The 27,340-nt window shown below is 41.1% G+C and overlaps 2 protein-coding genes across 7 annotated transcripts; both read right to left on the reverse strand.

Annotated features, from left to right (window-relative positions):
- Nucleotides 1-709: 709 nt before the first annotated feature.
- On the reverse strand, nucleotides 710-18,290 carry LOC124379865 (complement C3-like). 2 transcript variants are annotated; one of them, XM_046840474.1, is made up of 43 exons: nucleotides 18,100-18,286; nucleotides 17,845-17,892; nucleotides 17,658-17,687; nucleotides 17,311-17,503; nucleotides 16,162-16,327; nucleotides 15,332-15,402; nucleotides 15,113-15,204; nucleotides 14,944-15,026; nucleotides 13,901-13,988; nucleotides 13,560-13,662; nucleotides 12,899-13,013; nucleotides 12,423-12,538; nucleotides 12,188-12,331; nucleotides 11,734-11,949; nucleotides 11,450-11,650; nucleotides 11,190-11,348; nucleotides 10,987-11,116; nucleotides 10,820-10,885; nucleotides 10,469-10,681; nucleotides 9,717-10,134; nucleotides 8,640-8,725; nucleotides 8,416-8,555; nucleotides 8,107-8,316; nucleotides 7,937-8,003; nucleotides 7,774-7,860; nucleotides 7,499-7,702; nucleotides 7,205-7,280; nucleotides 5,502-5,661; nucleotides 5,219-5,329; nucleotides 4,916-5,099; nucleotides 4,662-4,825; nucleotides 4,359-4,514; nucleotides 4,218-4,277; nucleotides 4,055-4,145; nucleotides 3,806-3,857; nucleotides 3,529-3,616; nucleotides 3,177-3,266; nucleotides 2,967-3,072; nucleotides 2,796-2,885; nucleotides 2,640-2,717; nucleotides 2,475-2,555; nucleotides 2,259-2,406; nucleotides 710-1,198 (listed from the first exon to the last, which is right to left on the reverse strand). In XM_046840474.1, exons 1-43 carry the CDS (start codon nucleotides 18,192-18,194, stop codon nucleotides 1,078-1,080), a joined length of 5,397 nt encoding a protein of 1,798 aa, XP_046696430.1. In that variant the 5' UTR covers nucleotides 18,195-18,286; the 3' UTR covers nucleotides 710-1,077. The 2 variants fall into 2 exon arrangements, 1 of the variants encoding a protein (XP_046696430.1); XR_006924541.1 differs by lacking the exons at nucleotides 710-1,198; nucleotides 2,259-2,406; nucleotides 2,475-2,555; ... (1 more) ...; nucleotides 2,796-2,885; nucleotides 3,529-3,616 and having other exon boundaries at nucleotides 3,054-3,072; nucleotides 18,100-18,290.
- A 2,296-nt stretch (nucleotides 18,291-20,586) lies between these two features.
- Nucleotides 20,587-25,288, reverse strand: yju2b (YJU2 splicing factor homolog B). Of its 5 annotated transcripts, none has more exons than XM_046840007.1 (10): nucleotides 25,183-25,288; nucleotides 22,642-22,684; nucleotides 22,493-22,546; nucleotides 22,261-22,343; nucleotides 22,092-22,147; nucleotides 21,935-21,995; nucleotides 21,689-21,831; nucleotides 21,424-21,596; nucleotides 21,204-21,342; nucleotides 20,587-21,099 (listed from the first exon to the last, which is right to left on the reverse strand). In XM_046840007.1, the coding sequence occupies exons 2-10, from the start codon at nucleotides 22,642-22,644 to the stop codon at nucleotides 20,873-20,875; spliced, it is 939 nt and encodes a 312-aa protein (XP_046695963.1). In that variant the 5' UTR covers nucleotides 22,645-22,684; nucleotides 25,183-25,288; the 3' UTR covers nucleotides 20,587-20,872. The 5 variants fall into 5 exon arrangements, with proteins under 5 accessions (XP_046695963.1, XP_046695965.1, XP_046695962.1 ...); XM_046840009.1 differs by lacking the exon at nucleotides 25,183-25,288 and adding an exon at nucleotides 24,696-24,713; XM_046840006.1 differs by lacking the exon at nucleotides 25,183-25,288 and adding an exon at nucleotides 23,050-23,163.
- Nucleotides 25,289-27,340: the final 2,052 nt, after the last annotated feature.

Consider the following 27,340-nt stretch of genomic DNA (forward strand, 5'->3'; position numbering starts at 1 on the left):
AACCTTATATTCATCCATGAAGTATTTAAACGATCATAAATAGCGGTGTTACGTGTTATTAAGCAGATTAAATATAATATATAGATATATATATATATATACATACACACAAACAATTCAAAGGACAGAAAAATAAATTGGCCCAAACATACACCTTTGAACAGACACTTTAAATTCTTCATTATTTCCTCCCTCAAAGCAATAAACATACAAATAAATACACCAAACTCACTTAATTCCCTTCAATCATAAATAATTGCTATTTCATCTTTAAGTAAATAGATTTGTATTGATTTTTTTTTACCCCTTTAATTACAGGTTTAAATGTTATATAATAACATTTTTCAAACAAAAAAAACATTTGGAACATTTGGAACATTTGGAAAATTCAGTTTTTCATCCTGATCCCTGTCCCAGTCTTCACGAGGTTCGTGTTTGCTCTTCGCGGACGTCGGTTCCAAGGTCCGTAGTTGGATATGCACTTACTGTAAAGATTTCAACAAAACACAGATAACAGATCTTAACAAACATCACCATTTGTGTGTGTGTGTGTGTGTGTGTGTGTGTGTGTGTGTGTGTGTGTAGGGGTGTGCTTCATTTGCCTTCAGTGTTTATTTACTTGTACAAATGGATGAATGAATGGAAAAAAAAAAAAGCGCGTAAAAAGACACTACAGAGATCTTTTAATCAACATGATTTGGAGCCGAAATGGGATCCCAGCAAGAATCAAGCTTTATTTACCAAGTCTCATAGTATACAAGCTACACATACATGCAATAGACATTATTCAATGAATCCATGCTATGACACAAGAAATAGCAGGACTGTACCATCTACAATTGTTGTGAACACATGTAGCATAACTAAAGATGCAAGGAATTGCAAAGCAGTAAAGAATGCACGCTGAAAGATATATATTTCTGCACATAGAGATGCAGTAACGCGATTCATAAAGTGCAAATTTAAACTGAACACAAGATTTAACCAAATTAAGGACTGGCATGGAAAAAAGTCTTGTAGTGTAGCAGACTGGCTTTTATATTGTGTTGTGTAGTAAGCGTGTGTGTGTGGCATTTCTTAGGTCTGGCAGCCATCGTTCTGCAGTTTGGCGCTAAAATTGTCGAGCTCTGCGCATTTGTCACATGCACCAGATGGCCAGTGCTCCACCCACGTGTTCTTCCCCAGAGTGTACGTGTAACTGGAAAGGAGAGAACAGAAGCGATGCTGAATCAAAAAAGGTTCAAATGAACACAGTAATCCCTCGTTTTTCCGAGGTTCGAATCTCACGCCCCGGTTTATCGCAGATTAAATGATTTTAGAAAAACGTGTAATTGTGGAAGAGTATATACTGAGTATTATGGGTGTAACGGTACACAAAATTTACAGTTCGGTACGTACCTCGGGTTTTAATTCCCGCTTCGGTTCAATTTCGGGTGAGAAATTCAAAATATAATATTGCTTGTCATTGATTATTAATGCAGTTTATTATTATCAACATTTGAACAGTTGACCTTTTTAAAACAATTTTAAATAAAATGCCTGCTTGGTTAAATAATATGAAATAATATTTTATAAAAAATAGAATAAATCTAATGAGTAAGCAATTAAATTGGCACAAATTAAATTGATTAAATTAAATGATATAAATGAAAAAATTTAATTAAATAGTTTAAATTTGTAAACCTCCCCCACACACACACACACTATTACATACACATCTGTATTAGCTAATGTAAAACAAATACACACACAGTTGTGTATTGTTTTTGTTTTACATTTAATATTTGTCTTAATTCCCTCCATCCTTCATTAATTTACTCCTTCAATATGGGGAATTATCCGGATTTTCTCCTTTTAAGGGAAATTCTTGAAGCTGGACAAAGAAAAATGTAAAGAGTCTATTGCGCTTTTCATGCGTGCACAAAACAAATCGTATTTCTGGTACAGAGCGAGTAGTCACAGTGACACTGCGCTAACTGTAGTTTCTTTTCCATGCCCCTGGCATTGTTGTGCATGTTTACAAGCTTAATAATAATAATTTAAAAAGAGACTAAACAAACTCGTGGTCCACCACTTAATATGTCGATTAGAAATACCGTTACACCCCTACTGAGTATACATTCAGAAAAGAAAAAAAAAATACATACAAAGTACTTACATATACAGTTAAGAGTTATGTAATTGTGTTATATCAGTAAAGACTTGTTGGCATATTAGCTACAAGTGATGAAGATACAGGGGATCTTGTTCAGCGTTACCCGTTTTCATCACTGCCTGCTTGCCAGATGTCAGAGGGTGGACCGATGATGAGGTAGTCCTGCCCCGTGAGCAGATTTAGCCCCGCCCTGCAGCCAGCGTGAGAGAGAAACACTCGCGTGTCCTTTTCTTTTACACCAACTTCAGAGCCTGCGCACACACAGTTTAAAGTTACTCAATGCAAAACAATTTTAAACAATATTTGTAGATAAACTGACCTTCTTTTATGACCTGCAGGATCTCTAGCTCGTACCGATCATACTGGCTCATACTCGCGTTTAACGCTCGGACCTTGTACACTGGAAAACCAAGTGTTGTTGCTTACATGTGGAATTCTGCCTTTTTTTTTTTTTTTTTTTTTAAAGTGAACGTCTTGTAGTTACCATGTTGGACTCCACTGCACGCCGCAGTCTTTCTCGCTGCGACTGTCTGAGGGTCCGTCTTCACTACACAACAGTCACCTATAACGGTCCAATCGTACGCAGTGTATGAATACAGTTTGCGGTATTTGTGTGTGCGTGTGTAAACGTATTTCTTACCCTGCGTGCAGCGGCAAACATTGCCTTTGCACATCTGACTGAGCTGCTCCTTGTCCTCTGGTGGAGTGTAAAACCTGCTGCAGCGTTTATCTAAACACACAGTTTAACTCTCAGCTGGATCAAACATGCAGAAGTGTGTAAAGGTGTAGAAATATCCAGTCTCGTGTGTACCTGGATTGTAATACTGGTAGACAGTAACTGTAGACGGTTGCAGGAGGCCCACTTTAAATTTCTGGTTCAGCCTGAACGTAATGACGTCTGCCTCTTTGTTGGAGACCTGAACACACACACACACACACACACACACACACACACACGGAGTACATTATTACAGCATTTTATTAAAAAGTCTGACGATCAGCACGTAGTCCTCCATGTTACCTTGAACAGATGAATGATGAGGGAACCTCGATCGCTCAGATTGTCCACCACTTGGAAATTGTTGATGTAGCGATCCACAGCGTTGGTCAGCTGTGAGAGCAGAGAGCACACAAATCAAATAACTTTACACAACAAGCATTTCCATCATCATTCTGCGACCACAGTTTGGTCTTGCTGTTTGATTTTGCAGTTGCCTCCAATTTAATGCGATTTCTTGCCTTCATGCTTTTGGATTTGCTCTGTGTTGATGTTGCTGCTATACGGTTGATTTTGTCTTTGATTTTTGTAACAATTTTTTTATCTTCCTGCTGTGGTCGATTGAGGTGATTTGAACTTTCGTTCAGTTCCTCACCAGCTCCAAGTCGGAGTTCTCTGGTTCAAAGCCTGTCGGCAGGTTGATGTCCAACACAGCCATGCGCACCTGATGCTGCTCCAGCGCTCTGATCAGGCAAAACACTAATAAACACTGAACCACATTCTTATACAGGCAGTGGGTCACCTGCCATATGTGCTTCCTTCTCAAACAAAGTTGGAGGCACACAACTGTATAGGAACTAGGAGACCCAAACCTTTTCCAATGCCTCTGTGCACAAAGCCATGAAGATATGCTTTACAAGGTAATGGCTTACCTTACATTGATACTGAGTTTATACACCTTCTCGACCTCTGCTGGAGGCTTCTCTGTAACGCACAAAACATTGACTGAAAACACTGAAAACAACCTACTCAGTACTATTCATGTCCGTCGCGTCATCTTTTTTTTTTTTTTACATTTGCTGCTAAGAGTGTTTACATTGTACTATGTTTTATATTCAGGACATTTTATTAGTTATCTTTGACATCAGTAATCCTGCAGGTCTAATTTAAGTTAGACGCACCATCGCTCTCGCTAATAGAGACGTTCAGCTCAAATCCGTTACAGGAGCTCTTCTTGTGTACATCAGGCAACTCGTTATACACAGTTACCACCTGCCGAGCGAAACAAAAAATAGTTAAACAAAAGAATTTTGTAGCTAATAATTGGGTTTAACGGGAGCATACCTCCAGGATCCCCTGACCACTTCCTGAGGCCATTACTGAGAAGTCCTGATCTGTAGGCACCTGTGTGACAAATAAGAGTGTTATATATACATGCTGTACACACAATGTCAACTGGAATAGCTAGTTAAAAAAAGTGCTGACCGAGAAGGAATATGCCACATGAGCCAGATGTTTGGTGAAGGCCTGGTGAATATCTGAGCGCCCAGGAACACTGAGTACCACTTTCAGATTCATGTCAGCTGGAGGAGGTACCTTCACCAGGTACTCGGACAGAGCCTGTAGTACCACCATGGTGGACTACAAGAAAAGGAAGGGAATTTGGTGAAAAGTGCCACTTGCAATTATAGATTAATGGCTTTGTAGTTGATAAGTATCTCCTCTTTAAGAATCCCCAAGACAATGCTACCACCACTGTTGGATTCAAAATTCACTAGTAATCAACACCTGGGTGGGTCCGAATCCTCCCCCGACCCGTCGCTGCTGATTCAGCCACTGAAACGGAGCGGCCGCCTCCTGAACATGGCCTCCTTTAAGCAGGGCTAGCAGTGCATAACCTGTCGCCTCCAGCGTGAAGAACGTGTTTTCTGCATCTGGCCAGTGCTTACGGTCTGCAATCAAAAGGACCAGAATTTTACTGACGCCCTCACAAAGAAAGAAAACCGGTAAATGTACAGACTGCAAGTTGAGTCCATGAGTACCTGCTGATGCGGATTTCAGCAACACGCTCTTCGAGCAGCCCTGATTGCTCACAGCCAGGGCGTAACACGCAATCGCTACAGAGTACGGCCTGCGCAGCCGGTGGTACCGCTCCTTTAGATACACTCCTGCTCTTTGGAACAGCAAATCCAAAGAACCGTGATCCAGTAGTCTCAATCCGATACCCTGAACATCAGTTATTACAGAAGAACAGAATCAACACAGTGTTTACTAGTTTGGTTCATAATAATAGGATGTTTAATGGCATGTTTTAGGTGATCGGATACTGTGTGTGTGAGAATCACCCCTGTGTTTACTTCTGAACTGCTGCATTTAACAGCATTCCTAGCTTCGGACAATGCTATCAATACAAACGCAGTCAGAGTTTCCGTGGATTCAGCACCCTGAAGACCTCCCTACACACACACACACACACACACACACACACACACACACACACACACACACACACACACACACATTCAGATACATTTATGTAGAAAAGTCACCTTTCATACTCTCGTGAAAAAACGATTCTACATACTGCACAGGATTTCCCCCATTTGGCAAAACTTTCTCTTTTCTTACCGTCATGGAGGTGGTATAGACCGGGTTGTCCTCCTCGAACGCTCCAGATGGAAGCTGCTTGTGATTGAGCAGGTAGAGCAGCGGGCGACAGATGTTCTGCTTATCCACCGTGATGAACGGATAAGCCATGGAGAACACCTTCACCACGAACGCTGTGATCCTGTGACACAGAGAGAAGGAAGATTACTTTAAAATGAGCCAAAGGACCAAATCACTTGTCATATCATCATCTTTCAGCTGCTCCCATTAGGGGTCACCACAGCGGATTATCCGGATCATACCCCCCCTGTCCTCTACATCTGCCTCTTTCACCCCAACTACCTGCATGTCTTCCCTCACCACCTCCATAAACTGTCTCCTTGGTCTTCCTTTTTTCCTCCTTCCTGGCGGCTCCATCCTCAGCATTCTCCTACTGATATACCCCATGTCCCTCCTCTGCACATGTCCAAACAATCTCAATGGTGCCTTCCTCACATTATCTCCAAAGTGTCTTACATGCACTGTGCCTCTAATAAACTCATCGTCGTCACTCCCAACGAAAAGCTTAACATCTTCAGCTCTGTTACCTACCGCTCCACCTCCTGTCTTTTACGCAATGCCACTGTCTCTAAACCAAACATCTCAGGTCTCACCACAGTCCTATAAACTTTCCCTTTCACTCTCACAGATACTCTTCTATCACAAATCACTCCTGCTATTACTCTTCTCCACCCACTCCACCCTGCCCGCACTCTTTTCTTCACTTCTCCATTACTTTGCACTGTTGACCCCAGGTTCCTGAACTCCACCTTCTCCACCTCTTCTCCCTGCAACCACTTCACTGCCCTTCCTCTCATTCACACACATGTACTCTGTCTTACTCCTACTGACTTTCATTCCCCTTCTCTCCAGCGCATACCTCCACCATTCCAGGCTCTTCTCCACCTGCTCCCTACTCTCACCACAAATCACAATATCATCCACAAACATCATAGTCCACAGAGACTCCTGTCTGACCTCGTCCGTCAACCTGTCTATCACCACTGCAAACAGGAAAGGGCTCAGAGTCGATCCTTGCTGCAGTCCAACCTCCACCTTAAACCGTCGTTCCTACTGCACACTTCACTGCTGTCACACTGTCCTCATACATGTTCTGCACCACCCTCACATACTTCTCTGACACACCTGACTTCCTCATACAATACCACAACTCCTCTCTCCATCCTGTCATACATACTTTCTCTAAATACACAAACACACAATGCAACTCCTTCTGACCTTTTCTATACTTCTCCATCAACATTCACAAAGCAAAAAATGCGTCTGTGGTGCTCTTCCTCGGCATGAAACCATACTGTTGCTCACAGATGGTCACCTCTTCTCTCAGCCTGGCTTCCACTACTCTTTCCCATAACTTCATGATGTAACTGATCAACTTTATTCCCCTGTAGTTACTGCAGGTCTGCACATCTCCCTTATTCTTACAAACCGGTACCAGCACACTCATTCTCCATTCCTCATGCATCATCTCTCCTAAACATCTCCATGCTTCTGTACACTGGTATGTCATCGGGTACTACAGACTTTCCACTCTTCCTCTAAATCGCTGCTCTCACTTCCTCCTTACTAATCCTATCCACTTCCTGCTTTAAATCTCCACACCAAATATTACAATCAAATATGCGGTTTACATATCACTCGATCTATATAAATTGAATAAATACCATGTGCTTGTTCCTTCATTGTTATATGGTGGATACGAGTCGTCTGATTTACGGTAATGAAGCTGGTTCTCGTAGCCTAAGACAGAAGCAAAGCATGATTAGGGGGCCAAGCACCAAAGGTGTGAATTGTTTTTCTACTTATTATTATAATTATTATTACTATTATTATAATAATAATTATTATTATTATTGTTGTAAAGCAGATGGTTTTTCACTGTGGTTTGCAATTATCATTTGTCTACCACAATTTTTTATAAAAGCAGACATTGAATTTACACCATCCCTCAATGTTACCAGTTTTTATGTATGAGATGGCGACCTCCCTGCGCTGGATTCCTACACTCTCCCATTGCGAGCTGCGGTCTAGATAATGAACAGCGATGAGCGGGAGCGTGATGCTAGCCAGGTTTTGCTCCACACAGCCTCCGGGCATCTGGATCAGCGCCGCCAGCGAGTCCTGACTGATAGAGTTATCAATGCTGTCGGCCAACAGATTACCTAAAACACACATGGAAATGACATGAAGGGTTCAGTGAAGACAGTGGAGACAGAGAATAACATTATTTTACCTCTGATGTTGACAAGTGTTTTGGGAACAGAGTTGGGAACCACAAAACTCAATGTAGCTCTTTTCATCCGAATCACTTGATTTCCTTCTGAGGATCCAACACGCAAAGATTAGATTCATTCTCTGAACGCATAGTAAACTAAGGTAACAGGAATTGATCTTACCACTGTCTCCTTTATCAGCAGGATTCAACACAAAACTCCTCACATCCATCTTCTGAATACCTTCCATCTGCAGCAAGAAATAAACATATATGCCGTATATTTGTTCCATATATATATATATATATATAATATATATAATTTAATTTCACTGAATTTTCATCAAGCCTCACCACTACACAGAGTGTTTTCCGGACTGCGTCCCGTCCAGTGAAGCTGTGTGACACAGCAGTGACCTGCAGGGGGAGCTCTCCTGTTTTGAGCGGGATTACAGTGTAGGGGATGAGCACAGAGGATTTAGCTCGCACAAAAACCTCCTGCTTGTGATCCTCAGTATATGCCACACTGCACATATTCACCATTTTTGACAAGATGAACAGCACCTACACACATTTAATGAACAGTGTGCAATATTCAGTGTCTTTTCCAATGGAAAAACACAGGGAACATCATAAACACAAGTTTATATAAATACAAGTTACCTTCAGGTCCTTGCTCATGTAGTTGTGTAGCACGGCCTTCACCTCAACATGTTCGTTTCTGGCTGCGGTGCGAGGGAGACTAAGTTTGATGAAGAACGGCTTCCATGCCCGGATATTGAACGGCTCGGCTACACAGAAACCTGACAGAGAAAGGCATGTAGCTAGATAAAAATAAAAAAAAGAGGGACATAATATGAGGAAATTGATTTGAAAATGTAGTCTACCTGTGCTAGCTGATGCACTGATCCCCAGAATCCCCCACTGAGTGATGCTGTCAGGGAGAACAGACTCCACTGGTGCTACTGCCAATCTGTAAAGAAGTAAATATAGTGCACTCATATGCAGCATTTTTTTTAATAATACAAATAATACAAATACAAAAAAGCATTAACCCTGGTTCTAGTACTATGTGGTGGACCATCAGGGAGGTCTCTTTTGCAACTAAGCCTTTTGTTAAGTTCCTTTTCTGGCCATTCTTTTCACTCTTAGTGACTACAGTGGGCCTGATAGTATATTTTAATGATATTGATATCCCCTGCCTGCTTTAAGTTGCGGCATTGCTCTCCTCTTTAGCCTAGATGATGTGGTGTCAATGGTATTCAAAAAGAAATTACAACTTCGATTTGTCCGACACCCAAACAAATTTAAATTTTGCCTCAGTACATTTTAAATGCGCTTTGGCCCAGAGAGGATGGCGCCATTTCTGGATCATGTTTACGCATGCCGCCTTCTTTGCACGATAGCGATTTCACCTGCCTTTGTGGATGATGTGGCAAACTGTGTTCACAGACAATGATTTCTGGAGGTGTTCATGTGCAGTGATTTCACTTACAAAATCATGATTGTTTTAAATACAGTGCTGCCTGAGGGCCCAAAGATCACAGGCGTCCAATGTTGATTTTCACCCTTGTTTCTTATGCACAGAGATTTCTCCAGATTCTTATTATTATATTATATACTGTAAATGATTAAATATTCAACTGTTTTGCAATTTTATTTGGTGTTGCAGCCATCGATTTAAAAATTATTTTTTCTTTAAAATGGTACATTTTCTCAGTTTAAAAATGTAATGTTTTCAAATGTTCTATTGTGAATATAATACGGGTTAAGATTCGCAAATCATTGCATTCTGTTTTGATTTACATTTTACACTGTCCCAACTTTTTGAATTGGGGTTGTACAAGAAACACATGTGGAAGAGTTTCTATTCAAGAGATAAACAGTTGATAAGAGTTTGTGCACTTGTTTATTGCGTGACACTATTTAACCAATAAAAAAAATAAAAATAAGGTCATGCTTACCCATCTGGCCCAGGTGCTTCAGGAAGTTGGACGTCTGTCCACAGCCAGGACTCAAAGAACTTGGTGCGTACATAAATGTCATCTAGCTTGTCGTAGTACTCATCACTACCTGTAGGTGCGTGGAGTCCTGCCACACCCGTCGTGACACTAAGACCTTCTTGAATAAAAGCTGGAACAAGAGCACCAGCAGCAGGACGAGCACCAAGACCATAACCACCAACAGGACCTGAAGAACCTACAGGACCTAAAGGACCTACAGGACCTCCAGGAACTAGAGGACCAGAATCACCAGCAAGAGCTGCACCACCAAATGAAGGAACAACAGAACCAGCGGGAGGCCATGAAAGAGGTCCAGCTACCCGAGGATCATAATAAAGGCCAGGAATATGCAAAGGCATAACATCAAGGCTAGGAACGCCTAAAAAAATAAAATAATAAAATGCCTCCATTAAATAGCAAATAATGAAATGTTTTATAAAGTATGTATATTGGTAACGAAGTTAATCATGACCATAAAAACAATTTGTAACATCAAGACTACAACTAGTCCTTATTATTGATTACACAGCATTCACTTTTTTTAAGAGTGGTATGGCCGTAAACATTTTTATTTTTTCCGCCTTGTTAGTATCAAACCTGTAGTTTGAGCTGCTGTTATAGAACAGTCAATAATTTAACAATGGCATTTTTAAATATTAATTTCATCCCACAAAAAAGGGGGGGTTGGAACAGAGCCCCTCCAGCATATGTACCCCCAGGTACAGATCCGATTGTGGGTGGTGGTGGGGTGACGATGATTCCCAGCTCTTCACCCCTGTACTTCGAGCAGCATTTGAGAAAAGCCATCACGCAGCTCCACTCCTCAGTGATGTAAAGAGCACGACGGCGGCACGAGTACGCCATGGGAATCTCCCTCATGCCATCGGAGCAGCAGCGCCGTAGAAACCTCTCGGAATAGGACTTCTCTAAACGCATACACAAAATCAGTGGCCACTGTGTTACTGACACATCCGGTTCCTCCTGGACTCCTCAATTAAACATGAATGGATAAATACTATGGACTCTAAAACAATGTATTTTTTTCAATACTGATAATCATTTACCAAGCTTGTCCCGGAGATGCAGTTTTTCAGCCGAGCGCCTCCTCCTGATCTTCCAGGAGCATGGAACTAAACCAAGGTAAACGTTATAAGAATCCTTCTATTGTGGATTTCCACATTTGGAATGGAGATTAGATGTTTCATTTGAAAACACACACAAAAGAAATTACCCATCATATTTGTAGTTGATGCTATGAAGTTTGAGTGAAAATTCAGTCCTGCATCCTGGAATACACCCATACTGTTCTGCCCTCCGCCTGAAGTGCAGCCCAAATCCCCATGCCCCAGCGTGTCCCAAATCTGTTGGCACAAACTGAATTAATGGCTCATTGGTTCAACAAATGAACTCAATATTTTTTTTGATAGTGCCAACCTTCTTCTGTGTCAGACGACTCTCACTCAACAGGAACACAGAGTTGTCCACGGCTACAAGGCTGACCTTCGCTCCGGGGTCGCCCCTCAGTTGAAAGTTAAAGCTGTCGCCAGGCGAGTACGATTCCTTCACCTCCCCCCTTAACGGTTCAACCTTGAGCTACAAAAAGCACACCCAAGTTCTAAAGCACACCCCCAAGTGCTTCAAATTGGACTAAGTAGTAAACAAAGCACAAGAGGCTTTAACGCAAATCGGCTCACCGATCCCAAACATCGGCTCTCCACATTCACCAAAAGGGAATCGGCCATCACATCTAATGAATAAGGGAATGGCAAAATGTAGTATGCCACAAAGCGGAAAGCAGGCAGCATCTCTGGCGTCAGCAGCAGGGAAAAGTTTGCCACGTCGTACTCGGTTACGTTCACTTTGCCTGCCCGGATCATCTTTCCCTTGTTTAACACCTATAGACACGATACAGAGAACAATGAGCAAGTGAATGAATGTGAAAGCAAAACTAAACAGCAGGAGTACAACTGTCTCTTACGGTATATGAAATCTGTTGAGGGTTTGTCCTTTTTTGGTTGGATGTGAAGCTGAGATGCAGGTGGAAGTCCACAGTGTCTCCTAATTTTGCCTCCTTCTTGTCTACAGTAATGTAAAGATGGTTAGGTTCTACAACGCTGAAAGGCATGGACGCCTCCACCGGCCATTCGGTCTTTGCCTGCTGCTCAGGCTTCAGCTCTGGGACTACCGTATTTACCTGCAGTGATGGGCAACAAGAACAAGTTCTATGAAAAGATATGAATTGAGTTTGTGGCATATTCACAAAGGATATGACTGCTATGCAACCAGAGGTCGTTCAAGAGCCAAATTGGTCACATTTGCTTTAGAGGCATGGACTGTAACTTAGGTGTACAAACGAACACATCATGAAGCCTTGCCAATGGTTTTAATGGCGTGATCATAAAATCGTAAATGTGGCCTAACCTCGGACCCACCTTTATAGTTCTGACGCTAAAGCCACATGGCATGTTGAGGGACACCCTGATGGTGCCGCTGTGGACTTTGACAGGAGCGGACAGGAAGCTGATTTTCACCGGAACGTTTGGAGCCGGGGAGCCGTCATGGTGGCTGACCGTAACCTGAAACACAAAATACAATCAAAGGAAATGGAAAGCGTAAAGCAGATCGATTCTCTGTAGGACGATATTCATTAGAGTTAGTGTGTGTTACCGTCAAGTCAAACGGCAGGCCAGATTTATAAAACCTTGACGTGTCCTTAATGGCAAGAACGTACGGTGCTAAGATGATTTTAATGCCCGACTTTTCCGCCTCCACAAGGTCACTTCCTGATAATAAAAAAAAAAAAAGTCAAAAACATGCATTAGATGCTTTGGGAATAGGACATGTTTGCAAGTGTTATGTCAAGACTCCCTTCGTTAACGTCCATCTGCCACTCAAGTGATTTGTGCAAAATAGTAAGATGTACTGGATCAAATGCAATTTTATAAGCTGTTCAGTCTGCTTCTTGAGTCGGAATTTCCTAGCAAAGTGTTTGTTTATTTTTTAGAGGCTGTAGTTGCTAAAGGGAAAACCCATTCTCAGACACCGCTAGACAAACATTTGACAACGTTTCTATATTAAACAGGAAGCCCAGAAATCCACTTGGAGTGTTTCAGCTAAAATCCCCAAAAGTGAAGGCATTCTACCTGTGGTGGTCATCACGGAAGCTTTGACATATATGGACAAGCCGTCTAAGTGGCTGACATCAGGGTAGGCTTTCTTAAGTTCATCAATGGTCAAAGTGGCAATCCCACCATCCAGCTGTAAATCATCAGGGATGAAAATTAGTCGGAATTAATTAGTCAAAAGTGATTGCAAGGCCATAGTGAAGAGAAAGAAAGGATCTGTTCACGATCCAAAACATACAAGCTCACTGATATGGAGGTAACGTCATGGTTTCGGTTGGCATGCTTCTAAAACCTACTCACTAATTATTAATAGGGATGGAACTCAGTTATATTATAAATAAGATATTGAAAAATCTAAATATAGAAATTAAACAAATACATTTACAAAATCATTCTCTCGACCAATCTACCAAGATAATGCGTTATTTATCAGCAAGGCAGTGCCCAAAAACAAACCGCCAACACCATCACCTACAAATAAGTGGTTCAATTTTTAAATCTGTTTAGAACTTTTAGATGTAAATATCAGAAAATGAAAGCTGAAATGCCGAGTGGATTTTATTCTTTTTTTTTTTAAACAAGGAATGATGTCATACCAGTATATAGATATGCAGTTTCCATTAACATTTTTTTCACTTGCTAATGAGGTCCTATACAAACACCTTTATATTGCACTCACATCTTTGACTTGCTTCATGGAGGAGACTCGTACTTTCACTCCGTCATTCTCTATTCCGAACACCACGTAGGCGACGCCATCTACTTTCTCGCCATACAAATATCTGAGCAAAGACATGAGAAGCTGTTGAGAAAGAGAATCTGAAATGATCATGTTTCAGAAAAAAAAAAACCCAAACAATAAAAATTACTTAGTCTAGTATACTGCAAATATATAGCTTTGAATTTTTATAACCTCAAAGTTTTCTCTAAAGAAAACTCACCCGCAGTCATCTTTTATACTTACAAGATGCTCATCAGTCACATTTAATATTAATAGAATTATTGTAAGATGGCACTTACTTGGCGTACACCTTCACCTCAAATTCTTTATCTTCTAAACTCAGATGGAACTTTGTCGGCACCAGCGAGACATTGAATCCTGGGAGTTCTAGGATCAAAAATGTTTCAGGGAGTGTTCAGGAAATTTGTTGTAACGACAAAAGATGTATGTGTCCCCCACCCTTTGGAAGTCTTTGGATTCAATATCTTCAATTCACTTCATTCATGTTAATTTCCCTGTTCCAGCATAATAATACCCAAAGCCATTTGTACAAAGTATGCACAGAACCATGAAGATGTGCTTTACATGGAATGAAGTGGAAGATCTCTTGCTGTAGTTCGTACCTCAACCCTACTGAACACCTTTGGGATCGAATAGAACTCTGACTGCACCCGCGGCCTCCTCACCACACCTACATCAATACCTGACCAACACCATTTTGGCTGAATGAACCCAAATCTTAACAAACACAAAGGATTAAATGTGGACTAGAGCTTTCAAAAAGCACATAAATCTAATGGTCGGGCGTCCATATTGTGTATGTTCAATCATGCGCATACAAATATGAAACATAGAAGACAGGAGGTGGAGCTGGAGGTAGCAGAGCTGAAGATGTTGAGGTTTTTGTTGGGAGAGATGAGGATGGACAGGATTAGAAACGAGTTTATTAGAGGGACGGCGCATGTAGGACATTTTGGTGTCGAGGTGAGGGAGGCATGATTGAGATGGTTTGGACATGTGCAGAGGAGGGACATGGGATATATCAGTAGGAGAATGCTGAGGGTGGAGCCACCAGGAAGGAGGAAAAGAGGAAGGGAAAGGAGGAGGTTTATGGATGTGGTGAGGGAAGACATGCAGGTAGTTGGTTTAAATGAGGAAGATGTAGAGGACAGTGGTGGTGGCGGGGGAGAAGGATTATCCGCTGTGGTGACCCCTAATGGGAGCAGCATTTGATGTGAAAATCTGCATTTGCAATATGTTTTAAAAAAAAAAAAAACCTGACTTGTCATGTTCTAATTTCTGTGTCTGTATCCAACAGTTCAGATCAAATCTGTATACATACCGTATTTCTTCACCTCAAAGGGTGCACTGTATGTGTTTTCTTTCAAGTTGTCAAATTTGGCAACAATCTTCCACTTGCCCTCTCTATAAAATAGTACAAATGCTATGTTGAGAAGAAAAAAAAATGAAGAAATTTCAATATACAAATATTGCACAATTCCTATACATACTTCGCAATGTCCGAGAGTGCGTAGGTGTTGGTGTAAACCCCGTCTGCTGCTCTGACCTCGGGTTGTGCATGGATTGTAATTTCATCAGAGTTCTGAAAAAGCAGAGATTGTAATCACTGCTTACAGACAGAACTGCACTGAAGCGTTTATACATAATTAGCAATAGATTTCGGGCTTGGAGTTGATATTTGTGGCAAAAACAAAAGTTATCGTGAATACCTGAATTTCGACAGAAATTGTACTGTTGAAAGCCTGAAACTCTGGAGTAGAGGCAAAGGCTCTGAAGCGAACTACAAAAAAAAAAAAAGGAATAACGTTAGCCAAATAGTGCAGGTAATCAAACACAACAAAAAATATTCCAATTATTATTTGGCTTATTGTCCATTCGCAATGCATGCTTTTGTTTAATGAGTTCTAAAACATTTGGCTGAACCTGAGCAGAGAATTCACAATGCTCCAAACGAATCCTGCTGCTTTTGCCTGCATTTACATCATCAAAAATAAAAAGGGCACTAATTCTCATGGCGGCTGTACACACCGATGCGACAAGAAGATATGGTGGTATGCTTTGCATCGTGAGCAGTTTCTTCCCTTCTCCATTACTATTTTCTTCTCACCATTCACATACAGGTTCTTTTTTCTCAGATCTCTCCATATGATGCTGTTCCACTGTATAGGTTTTATATGCTTTTGGCAAATGTTCATCTCGTCTACCTGTTTTTGAGACTTATCAATGGTGCACAGTGGTGTTGATTTGTCCACTGCTAGAAAGTTTTTTACTCATCAGGGAATGAACATTTCTGTCATTCACCACAGTCTTTCCTGACCTCACTTCTGTCTTTTTAAAAGAACCTACAAAGTAGTTGATTTGGCCAAGTTTTATTGGCTTAAAGCTAAAAGATTAAATGTATGTTTAAATAAATAACTGTCTAATGCCCATATATTTATAGACGTGGCATCGATCAATTTGCCAAATGTCTAGTAAGAGAGCAGATAATAAACATCTCACAGTGAGAGACAGGCTTTCACTTATGTCTTACAGTACTTACCTGTGTCTCCTGGGTTGTAGATGGTCTTGTCGGTTTGGATGAAGATGTACCCAGACCGATAAGACACTTGACTGACGTACTCAAGCTCTTGGAATCTTCCAAACAAGGCACGCAGCACAACATATTTGCTGACTCTTGTTTCTTGCTGCAGGGCTCTTGGAGGTATCTGACAAGCATGTTCAAAACAAATGATCAACAAACATCTGCTTTTCTGGCTGTATTGAACTCATAAGGTCTTTTCTAGCCTAGGGCTAAACTCATTAAACCAGTCATTATTACACTTGTTCATTACTAGTTTGGGTATTCGATTTTATTACTCGGGTCCAGCACATCTCATTGATAACGTTGAATGGTGCAGTTCTTCTATATTCTCTTGTGAGCCTCAAAAAAAAAGCAGCAACAGGGTTTCATGAGCACCTACATGTGTAATGAAACATGGAGGTGAAAGATTGACTTTTTTCCAGAACCAGTTGGAAAGTTCACCCCGATTAATGGATTGTCCCATTTCTTCTGGAGAGGCATCTGTAACTTCAGCATGCAAGCAAGTTCTTCCTAGCTGAATGAGGAAGCATTAAGCTACTAGAACAGGAAGTTCATCACCCAAACACTTTAATGGCCATGAATGCCTTTATGGTGGAGTTTTGTGTGATTTTTTTTTCGATGGCAAGGAGACGTACCCCAGTTTGACCTGGTAGTCTTTAACAGGATCCTGACTCCTATGTAAGAGAACTCAGCATTTCAATTTTTTTGATTCCCTTCTAATGAGGGATTTGTCCAGGTCGAGTCCATGTACAGATTCTGCCAGATTTCCAGCAAAACACAATCTTCATTAAAAACTCTTCCTATTTTTTGGAAACTCTAGATACTTTCCATTACATATTTAGGTCTTGCCTATTTTGGATCTTGTCATTCATGTTTGTTAACAGTTTGTTGGTTTTGTATTTCTACTAGAAAAACAAATACAGAGCAACTGACGTGGGTAAAGACGATGCTTTCTGATCAGCACACCACCATCTTAACTATTAGGCTACCGCTTCCCCCTTAGATCATTTATACTGGCAGATTTAAACCAGGTTTTATTCTTGTGGCACGTTTCTCGTTTTGTTCACACCATTTGTTTCTCTGATCATAAAAAACATTCGAAATTACCTTTATGGTTTTGAGGACGCTGTAGTTATTATCAACGTTCAGGGTGACCGTTCCCTGCAACAGCATTACAGACCTCTGTGGATAATCGTACACCAAGAGAGTAACGACGACTGGCTCAGAAAGTCCAAACGCCTCCAGCAGGATATTTTCTTCATTTCCCACTTGTAGCTTAGATGGAGCAACAACAACAAACCTGTTTAAACCCAAAACGTGAGGATTGGATGGCAGATCTTCCTGCTTTTTGGAAATTTCCACAACTCTCGCTAAAGTTTGTTAATGCTAAAATGGGCCTTTTAATGAAATAACTAATTTGAATGATCGATAGTGTTGACAGGGCGATTACTTACTTTGGGTCGCGTTCAAAGTCCGACAACCGTCTGCAAACAGAGCACACAAATGTTCACTGATTCAAATATGAGCTGGGTATCAAGCAGTGTTTGCTGTACTGTGGATTCTTGCCAAAGCATTTAAGACTCACCATTTTACGGATTATAGAATACAAATTATTCAGAACATCAAGCTTTCAGGACTTACGGTACTTGAGGAACATATGGGTAAATATAGTCAGGAAAAGGAGGATGTCTATCATGTGGAAAAATCAAAACAACAACAATAATAATAATTAACACAAACACACAATGTCCTACAAAAAGATTCCTGTACCTGTGATGGAAAAATATAAGCAGCAAATTAAACACCATATTCAACACTCGAAGGACAAAGTCAAACTTGTAGGGATTTATTCATAAAAGTGTTGGGGTTTTTTGTTTTTTTTTAATAAATACTCACCCCTCAATACTGGTGCTGACCTGAGCAAAAACACACACAAACACAATCCAGAAGAACAGCATTAAAAAACACATCCTTACAGACAGGAGATGCATCCTGTACTACAGCAACATCGGACAACGCAAACGCAGGTGTAGGTGCGCTCTCCTCTTCGACCATCCTACATGGGTCTTGCACAATTCCCCTGCGTTTAAGGACAATCAACAAATACGAACATCTAAAGTCAGGTAACATCTGTATAAACAGGTTGATAAGGCGTCAACATTGTTCCCTGAACAAGTCATCCCACTTCCTTTCCAGTCTTTTTCGCACTGCCATTCTTAGAAAAAATGGTCAATTCAAATCCACACATTTATTTTTTTTTTTAACACTCCCAACTTAGCTAGTAAAAATAAGTTTTACTTACCAACATATCCTTTAATTTGAACAGTACACACAACACAACGAGATCCTGGTCAATGTCTGGATGCAAACAAAATTAAAAACAAATCTTTTTTTTTTCTTGTGGAAAACTTCCCAAGGATGTCCCCATTTCTCCTTCAACATTAAAGAAATAAAGGTCAATTAGAAATGTCTCCAAGTGCACTCACCAAACCCATCAACTCTCCTCTCAAGAGGACCGCTTCAGAAAAGGAAAATCAAGAGCTACCTCTGCTGCAGCGGATAAGTTTATAAAAATTTCCAGCCACAAAAAAAACACAGTTTTCCACAAATGCTTCAGAGTTCAAGTGGCCAACATATTTTAACAATCACTGTTCGGAGAAGACTGCGAGTCAGACCTTCATGTTTAAACTGCAGCAAATATGCCATTACTTCCTAAGAACAAGCAGAGGAGACTTGCTTGGGCTAAGAAACTAAGTAATGGGCATTAGATTGGTGGAAATCTCTCCTTTAATCTGATGAGCCCAAGAGTGTCTTTGTTTGAGATACAGAGGGTGTAGGGAAAGTACCTGGATGTGTAGTTCCCACTATGAAGCATGGAGGAGGTAGCATGATGTGGGGATGCTTTACCAGGGACACTGTTAGTCAAAATTAAAGGCTAGAACAGCATTTTGCAGCAACATGCTATTCCATCATTTTCATGTTTTTCATCAAAGCAAAATAAATCTAAAAATAAATAAATAAATAAAAACACAACACACATTCTGGGTTATTGAACAATGCTTAGTTTACTACACAATTCCAGGTGTTCTCTTACAGTTTGGACATCTTTAGCATTAAATGTACAATGTTCAAAATAATAATAATAAAAAAGAAATACAGAAAGAGAAGTCTTTAGTGTCCATCCACAGCAGGAAAGTGTAGAAGCTTGAAGGTTGAAGAGAATTTGGTTTAGAATAAATTTACAGACTCAATACTAGGATTGTAAGCCTATTCTGATTTGGTGTAAAAAAATCAACCATTTTGGATAATTGTCAAAAAGATTAATTGTTTAAACCTGGGCAAAAATCAGACTTTCACTTTGCTATGAAATATATTCAAAAGCACTCTAACTTCGGATGGAATTTTTTCTTTCAAAATCCGGTTTTCAGAAACCTCTGGCCTGGAATTTGCCACCGACAACAGCATTTACAATTGACACAGAATGGTGCGTAAAACAAAAAACATCCGGTAGGCCGCAGCCCGATAAGTTCGAAACGCCTCCATTGACCAAAACAGGTGCTTGTTCTAAATGTGGCGAGCAGAAAAGCATCTCGGAATGCATGAAAACTTCGAGGAAGATGTGCTATGACAGAGGAATGCCACCCCGTGTTTTACTTTCTCTATATGTGAACCCGAATGACCACATGTGGCACGAACGAACTTATCCTTAATGCTGCTGCTGTTGACCGCTCCAAAGTTCAGCATCTCTGTGCAAACAAAGAGAACACGTTTACCGGAAGATCTCGATAAACACTGGTGCCGGTTTATTATTACCCTCTAGAACAAATCGGGCAGGTTTCGATTAACTGCGTGAGGTTATGAATTATGAATTATTATGGATGATCGTGTGCACACCGACCAGGCATAACGTTATGAGCGGTGAAGTGAATAGCACTCTCACACTAAGTGGGATATATTAGGCAGCAAATTAGTCTAGACGTCTGGGTCAGAGCGTCTATAAAACTGCAGCTTTTGCGGGCTGTTTCCGGTCTGGAACAGTGGTGAACCGGCGACAGGGTCATTGCCGAGGCCGAGGTCATTGATGCACGTGTGGAACGAAGGCTTGCCCGTGTGGTCCGATCCAACAGACGAGCTCCTGTAGCTCAAACTGCTGAAGAAGTTCATGCTGTTGATGTTTGACGGGTCACAACTGTTTTGCCAGCAAAAGGGGACCGACACAATATTAGGCAGGTGGTCATCATGTAACGCCTGGTTGGTGCATACTGCAAGCAATGAAGGTTGCCAGTAATATAACTTGTACATAACTACACGTATAATAATTTATGCAATGGTGACGTGTCCATTTTCTGTCTCCACTTCACAAAAACATATGAAACTGATCAATGATTTCTTTATTAAATTTATTTCTTTATGTAGCGTCTGCACTTTTAGCGATTTCAGTCCGTTCCTGAATCCGAGTCACTGTAATCAGCCACTAGTGACTTTCTAGAGCAGGACTCGGTCCTACTGTGTCCTTCAAACCCACGATGCACATCTGGCTTCCCAGAATTCTCCTCTGTGCTTGGTCTGTCATCTGGCTTGACCGGTCTCTCCTCTAAGCCCCCTACGCGAGACGAATCGGCGGAATCTAATGCGGTGACATCAGGGCAGGAAACGGACATGTGGGACGTCAGGTTGTTGTTCTCCACGGCAGCACCGCCCCATCTGACCTCCGGCGGACCAGAGTTCTGTTCGGGGTGGCGTTCAGGGCTTTAGCAGCGGCGGCGTCTCGGCCCTTCTGGCCCAGTTTGTTCAGGAGGTTTCCCACAGCGTTCCCTGGAGGAGAGGATGAAGACAGAGAAAACCAGGAGCGAGAGAATATCTGCTGCCTCTTGGTAAGCTGCCTGTCCTCGTATGCTGAGGGAGAAAAAGAGAATGTCACAAAAAATTTGAGAATTGCAAAAGCTAATCAAAAAACAATACATAAATAAAAAGAAAAAGAAGGAAAATTTAGCAGTTACAGCCAGGGGTCTGGAAGGTGAGTAGCGAGGCGAGCCTTTTGTCCTCTTCCTTCTCCGGAACCAAAGGTATCGACAGACCCAAGCGCTTCCTCGTGGCGTTGTCCTTCTCCTCCTCCTCGCGCATGACCTTTTTCTCAACCTACATCGCAAACGCATTCATCGATCACATCGAAGCCTCTTTAAAAATACAAGAATCTTTGCGATCCTTTCCGTTCCATACCCTAAACTTCCTGCGGAGGGCACTGTTGATCTCAAAGTCGTCTTTCCAGCCGGCCTGGTGGTCCTGCAGCTCGGAGAGAGACGGAATGGCGGCGCGCAGCTTCTCTTTGTCTTTTCCGCCGTGATCCAGCTTGTACATGGCATCGGTCTCGAGCTTTTCCTTCTCCATCCGTTCTGAGAAATGAAGAAGGAACAGGACAGGGGTGTAAAATACAAGTAGCATGACCAGTAATCATACATCGTACACTGTGAACGGTGTGGTGTACCAGTGGTGAGTATTTGTTCGTTTTCCGCCATGTTCCATCGTTCCTCTTTGCGGCTCGCGCCGCTCACGATGACGTAATCGCACGTGGCCGGATCCGTCTGCATCTCGATGTAATTCACGCACAGGTGGCACTTCATTCTAAATCTACAGTTCAACAAACATTTATAGATAAGACCACGTGCATCACTAAATCAATGAACATGAATCAGCTTTCATCTCAGTACAACGGAAAAGGCGTTCAAAAGACCTGTATATCGGCGTGGTGTAGTAATTCCCCACTTTCTTCTTTTCTGCGTTGTATCGGACCCCTAAAAAGCGAAGCATACGGAGTTATTATAGAACCCGTTCAAGCACACTTGTGCAATATGAAGACGGTTATATTATGCAGGATTCAGCAGACGTACCCATGCCTATGTGATTCTTACAGCCATCGCACCAGATGTTGTAGGGCATTTCGAACCTGCACGTGATAAGAGGATCAGTTTCAGTGAGTGGAACAAATTCACAAGAAATGAGCGCAATCTCTGTGCGAGAGTGTGTGTGTGTGTGTGTGTGTGTGTGTGTGTGTGTTACCTGATGATAAGGATTCCCTGCGAGAGCTTGCGGGCTCTTTCGCGCAGAGGATGCGTGTTCCAGTAGCCATTGATGGAGCGATGCTGCGGACCGAAAGGGAGACAGTTTGCATGGTTGCCATTGCGACATCACAAATCCGCATTTATTCACACGATTTTAAACACTGCATTTCTCGATAGTTGCACAAATGTGTGTGTGTGTGTACACGATTCACTGTGACACCACTCCTTACCTTAGCTGGGTCAAAATCTGGAGGGTAATATTTGTTCACTCCTTTTCGTTCCCCCTAAAATAAAGGACACAAGTATTAAGTACGAGCGACTGTCATGTACAAAATCACATATTATACTTCTATATGCCACATAGTCCAAAGTCACTCACCATGATTGCAGCTCAGTCAACTCACATTCACTGCCAAGGAGACCTGAAAAGAGAGTAAAAGAAAAATATGCCACAATCAAATGCGTGCTATTTATTACACATTTTTCTGCAAGGCACTAAAACCAAAACACAAGAAATGCGTCAATAATACTTTCGCTTCCCCCGTTAAATCCCGCCTCCTCTGCTTTTATTGGCTCATCAGGAATCAGCTATCGAATCAGTGGCCTCTATCGCGCCACCGGCGTCCAATCAAAACGCATAGCAATAGCATAGCATAGCTAACAGCGCATTCACCGGAACCTTTTCGCCTACAGGTTCTACACTAACGGCTTCTTTGCGTCCGTGTGTATTTCAGCACAAGTCTCATAATGTACAAGCGCAAATAAACGTTGATTAAACGATATTTACCACCGTCTAGAGCCGTGAATCAGCTCAGTCTCGTCACGAAATTATGCTAAAAAGCAGCTGCGACTTCTTCTATGAATTGAGGAAGTGGCCATTAAATATTAAAACGCGTTTGCGCCAACTACTGGACTGGAGGGTTCAGTACAGGAGTAAAAGAAAAAAAAAGAAAAAAAGAAAAATGTTTATATTACTTCACCCTGTGCATCTTGTAGATCAGTACAAATTTACTGTCCTCTAAAAATAACTTCACATTAGAGGTAAATATTGTGTCAATATTTTGTGTGAGCACTATTGTTATGTAGCAAAGCCTTAATCCTCCTGGACATAGAATTCACCAGAGCTGCACAGGTTGTTGCTGGGATCCACTTCTACTCATCCATAATGACATCGTGAAAGCTGCCAGATGTTAGACACATGGCGCTTCTCCACCTTCCGCTTGAGGATCCTCACAGGTGCTCAATAAGGTTCGGGCCTGGAGACATATTTGGCCACTCCATCACTTTCACCTTTCTCAGCAAAGCAATTCTTATCTTGGCTGTGTGTTTTTAAGATCATTATTATGATGGAAATCTGCTGCTTCAGTTGAAGGGTGGGCATCATGCTTTGCTTCAGAATGTCACAGTACATGATGGAATCCCTCAATGAACAGCAGCTCCCCAGTACAGCAGCACTCACGCAGCCCCAGACCATGATGCTACCACCACCATGCTTGACAGTGGGGAAGACACAATTTTCTTGGTACTCCTCAAAAGTGTATAGACACACATGCTGAACACCACCTGAGCCAAACAAGTTTATCTTAGTCTCATCAGACCACAGGACATGGTTCCAGTAATCTATGATCTAGGACAGGTTGTTCTTCAGCAAACTGTTTGAGGGCTTTCCTGTGAGCCAGCTTCAAAAGAGGCTCATGCAAACCAACTTGTTGCAGTCCGGTGTATGGTCTGAGCACTGACAAGTGGAACCTCTGCAGCACACGTGTTTGTTTTTTAAAGCATCTTCTGCACCTGACGCACAGCACGAGGATTCGACTTCTTTGATGGACCCTTGCGAGGTCTGTTCCGAGTGGATACCAGCAAACTATTTGGAATAATAATAATGGCTGTATGTTGAGTTATTTTTCAGAGTACATTAAATCTGTACTGCAATAAAAGCTGCTAATTGACTACTTTAAAATAAATCCAGATTGTATTCCTATAGTATTACGTGTGTGTATATATATATATATATATATATATATATATATATATATATATATATATATACACACACACACATACACATACACATACACACACACACACACACACACACACACACACACACACACACACACACACACCCGTACTGAAATTCAAACAAACCCTGATTTTAAAAAACGAGGTACGTACTGAACCGTTCCATTACACCCCGAATTTATATACGTTTCATATTTTATATATGAGCCACATTAAGCGTTAGAGCCACTGAAATTAAAATAGCAAAAAAATACCAAGAAAACCGTGCGCAGTTTTCCTAACTTGCATGTACGCATTGAAAAGTGACCTTGCTTAAAACGATTTCATTATAGATCGCGATACAATGAAAATCTATGTAAAATTCCTCATACCTACGAAAAGAAATCAACGCGAACTCGGTATCGCACCTACCTTTATAGACTGTATAAGCTCCGCCCACTTCTGATCTGAAATTGCTGTGACGTACCTGTTTCGCGGGGGCGCTGCTGTAAAAATAATTATGGGTATAACTTCCACCGGAAGTAGCAGCTAGAGGTCTACTATAAAAACGTAATTTTTAAAAGTGCGATTTCACATTATCGATTATATCGCAAAACCGAAACAAAACACACCTCTTACAGAGTGCACGCACGCATTACGTAATGGTAAATAGGTTTAGACCAGTGCGCATGCGCATTTAGAGTGCGTGTTTTTCACTGCATGATTAAGTTTATTTAAATGCATTTAGAATGCATATGGGGGAAGAACATGTGTGCATTCATATCATTTTATATAGTTAATCAATATCACACGAAAAGTGCAGTTTATTCGACAAAAAAAAAACCCAGCATGATTAAAAATGTAATATTGATTTGATCCAAAAGTTCAATAAACAATACGTTAATATTAAGAGACTTACGTTTTAGACACTACATTGCCTGTTTTTGCTCTATTTCGCAAATATATATAATTCCGAACAAAACCAAAGCACTGTTTTGCGTCTCTTAAAAACATGATGGTGTTTCGTCCCTGAATGAATCACCCGTTTAAATGATTCGGTTCAATCGCAATGACTCACTTATTAACAGTGACTTGCTGCCACCTACTGGCGGTTTTAATTTCACATTTAAAGTCTTCTTTAAAAAAAAAAAAAAAAAAAGCTTAAATATCACTATTCAACGTTAATGTTGAAAATATCAAAACATTATTTATGCATTTGTAACTCCAGGTTAACACATTACATGTCCCTCTGAGCTGCATTAAACAGTGTAAATACATCTAAATGCCACATCAGATGCAGCTTCTGTTTCCTCTGAATTGCAGAGATGAATTTTGTTGATTCTGCTTTCATTTGCTTCGTGACAACCAAAATGTCTCATTATTCTAACTGACTGAATAAATGTAATAATTTGGCTCAAAATTCATTGCTCATTGCCTTACCGTCACAAGCAACTGAATCAACAAAGTCGCTAAAAATGGTACTTTATGCATATACCGTTTAAAAATAAAACACAGTAAAAAATTAAAAAAATTCAGTACCCATTTCCTACAAACTTCATTCGTATTCTCTTTCTCTCACAACTCACGCCACTATATTTCACATCGTATACACAGTTGCACCAAATTATATCCTGTATACTCTGGTGTATAATAAAATTCACCCGAGTTACTCTTTAACTGTAATGAAAACTACCTGCTGACCGATGGAAAGTCCAATCGAAGAGAGCTCATACACCCAAATCAAAACTGATTACCTCTGTATTATAGTATGATTTGTTCAACCACTTCAAACATCAATGGGACCTGATCACATGACCTAGGGAAAACACAAAAAAAGTCATTCTGGATGTCCAATGTTAACTGTCAATGTTGTTATTACCACTGGACAGATTTTGGGCCACCAGACTTTCAGCCATCTTGAAATCCACCTGGTCAATGTTTTGCCCAGATTTGGCAGTGCAACTAAAATGCTCCTTTGTTAACAGTGGACACGATTGATATTTTGATTTGATTTTTGATGATCACTTCCATGCCTATGGTGTGGTCTTTACACCCAGAGTTATAATCAAACATCTTCCACTGGTGCAACAATTGCATTCCCAGCAGGACTCCCTGTCCTGGAAATGTTAATACTTTTCCCTGCTGTAGCAGACCTGATTCAATATTAATCAACTAATTAACAGGACATGCTAGGGCTGGAAAATAGTGCAAAATGGGCGTGTCTCCAGCTACTGTTGTGTCTCAAGGGATCAAGCAGGCATGCTGGATATTCTCCATTATACTGCCAAGCATAGATACATGGCCCAGGACTCTTTAGGCAGTGTGGAATTTATTCCAGTAGCAGGACAGATGATTCTCATGATGTACACACACTGACCATAGGAATTCAATTAGCCAATCATGTGGTAGCAGCACAATGCATTAAATTGCAATTAATTTATTGGGGGCAAGCACAGCGTCAGCAAAGATTAATTGTCTATCTGTCTCTTCTGGGCATCCGTTGTCCTTAAATAAATACAATGCTACCGAATCGTCCTCCCATATCAAAGCTGTTGCAACAGTACAGGGAGTGCAGAATTATTAGGCAAATGAGTATTTTGACCACATCATCCTCGTTATGCATGTTGTCTTACTCCAAGCTGTATAGGCTGGAAAGCCTACTACCAATTAAGCATATTAGGTGATGTGCATCTCTGTAATGAGAAGGGGTGTGGTCTAATGACATCAACCCCCTATATCAGGTGTGCATAATTATTAGGCAACTTCCTTTCCTTTGGCAAAATGGGTCAAAAGAAGGACTTGACAGGCTCAGAAAAGTCAAAAATAGTGAGATATATTGCAGAGGGATGCAGCAGTCTTAAAATAGCCAAGCTTCTGAGCGTGATCATCGAACAATCAAGCGTTTCATTCAAAATAGTCGACAGGGTCGCAAGAAGCGTGTGGAAAAACCAAGGCGCAAAATAACTGCCCGTGAACTGAGAAAAGTCAAGCGTGCAGCTGCCAAGATGCCACTTGCCACCAGTTTGGCCATATTTCAGAGCTGCAACATCACTGAGTGCCCAAAAGCACAAGGTGTG

This window comes from Silurus meridionalis, chromosome 26, assembly GCF_014805685.1.
Source record: "Silurus meridionalis isolate SWU-2019-XX chromosome 26, ASM1480568v1, whole genome shotgun sequence".
Lineage (NCBI taxonomy): Eukaryota > Metazoa > Chordata > Actinopteri > Siluriformes > Siluridae > Silurus > Silurus meridionalis.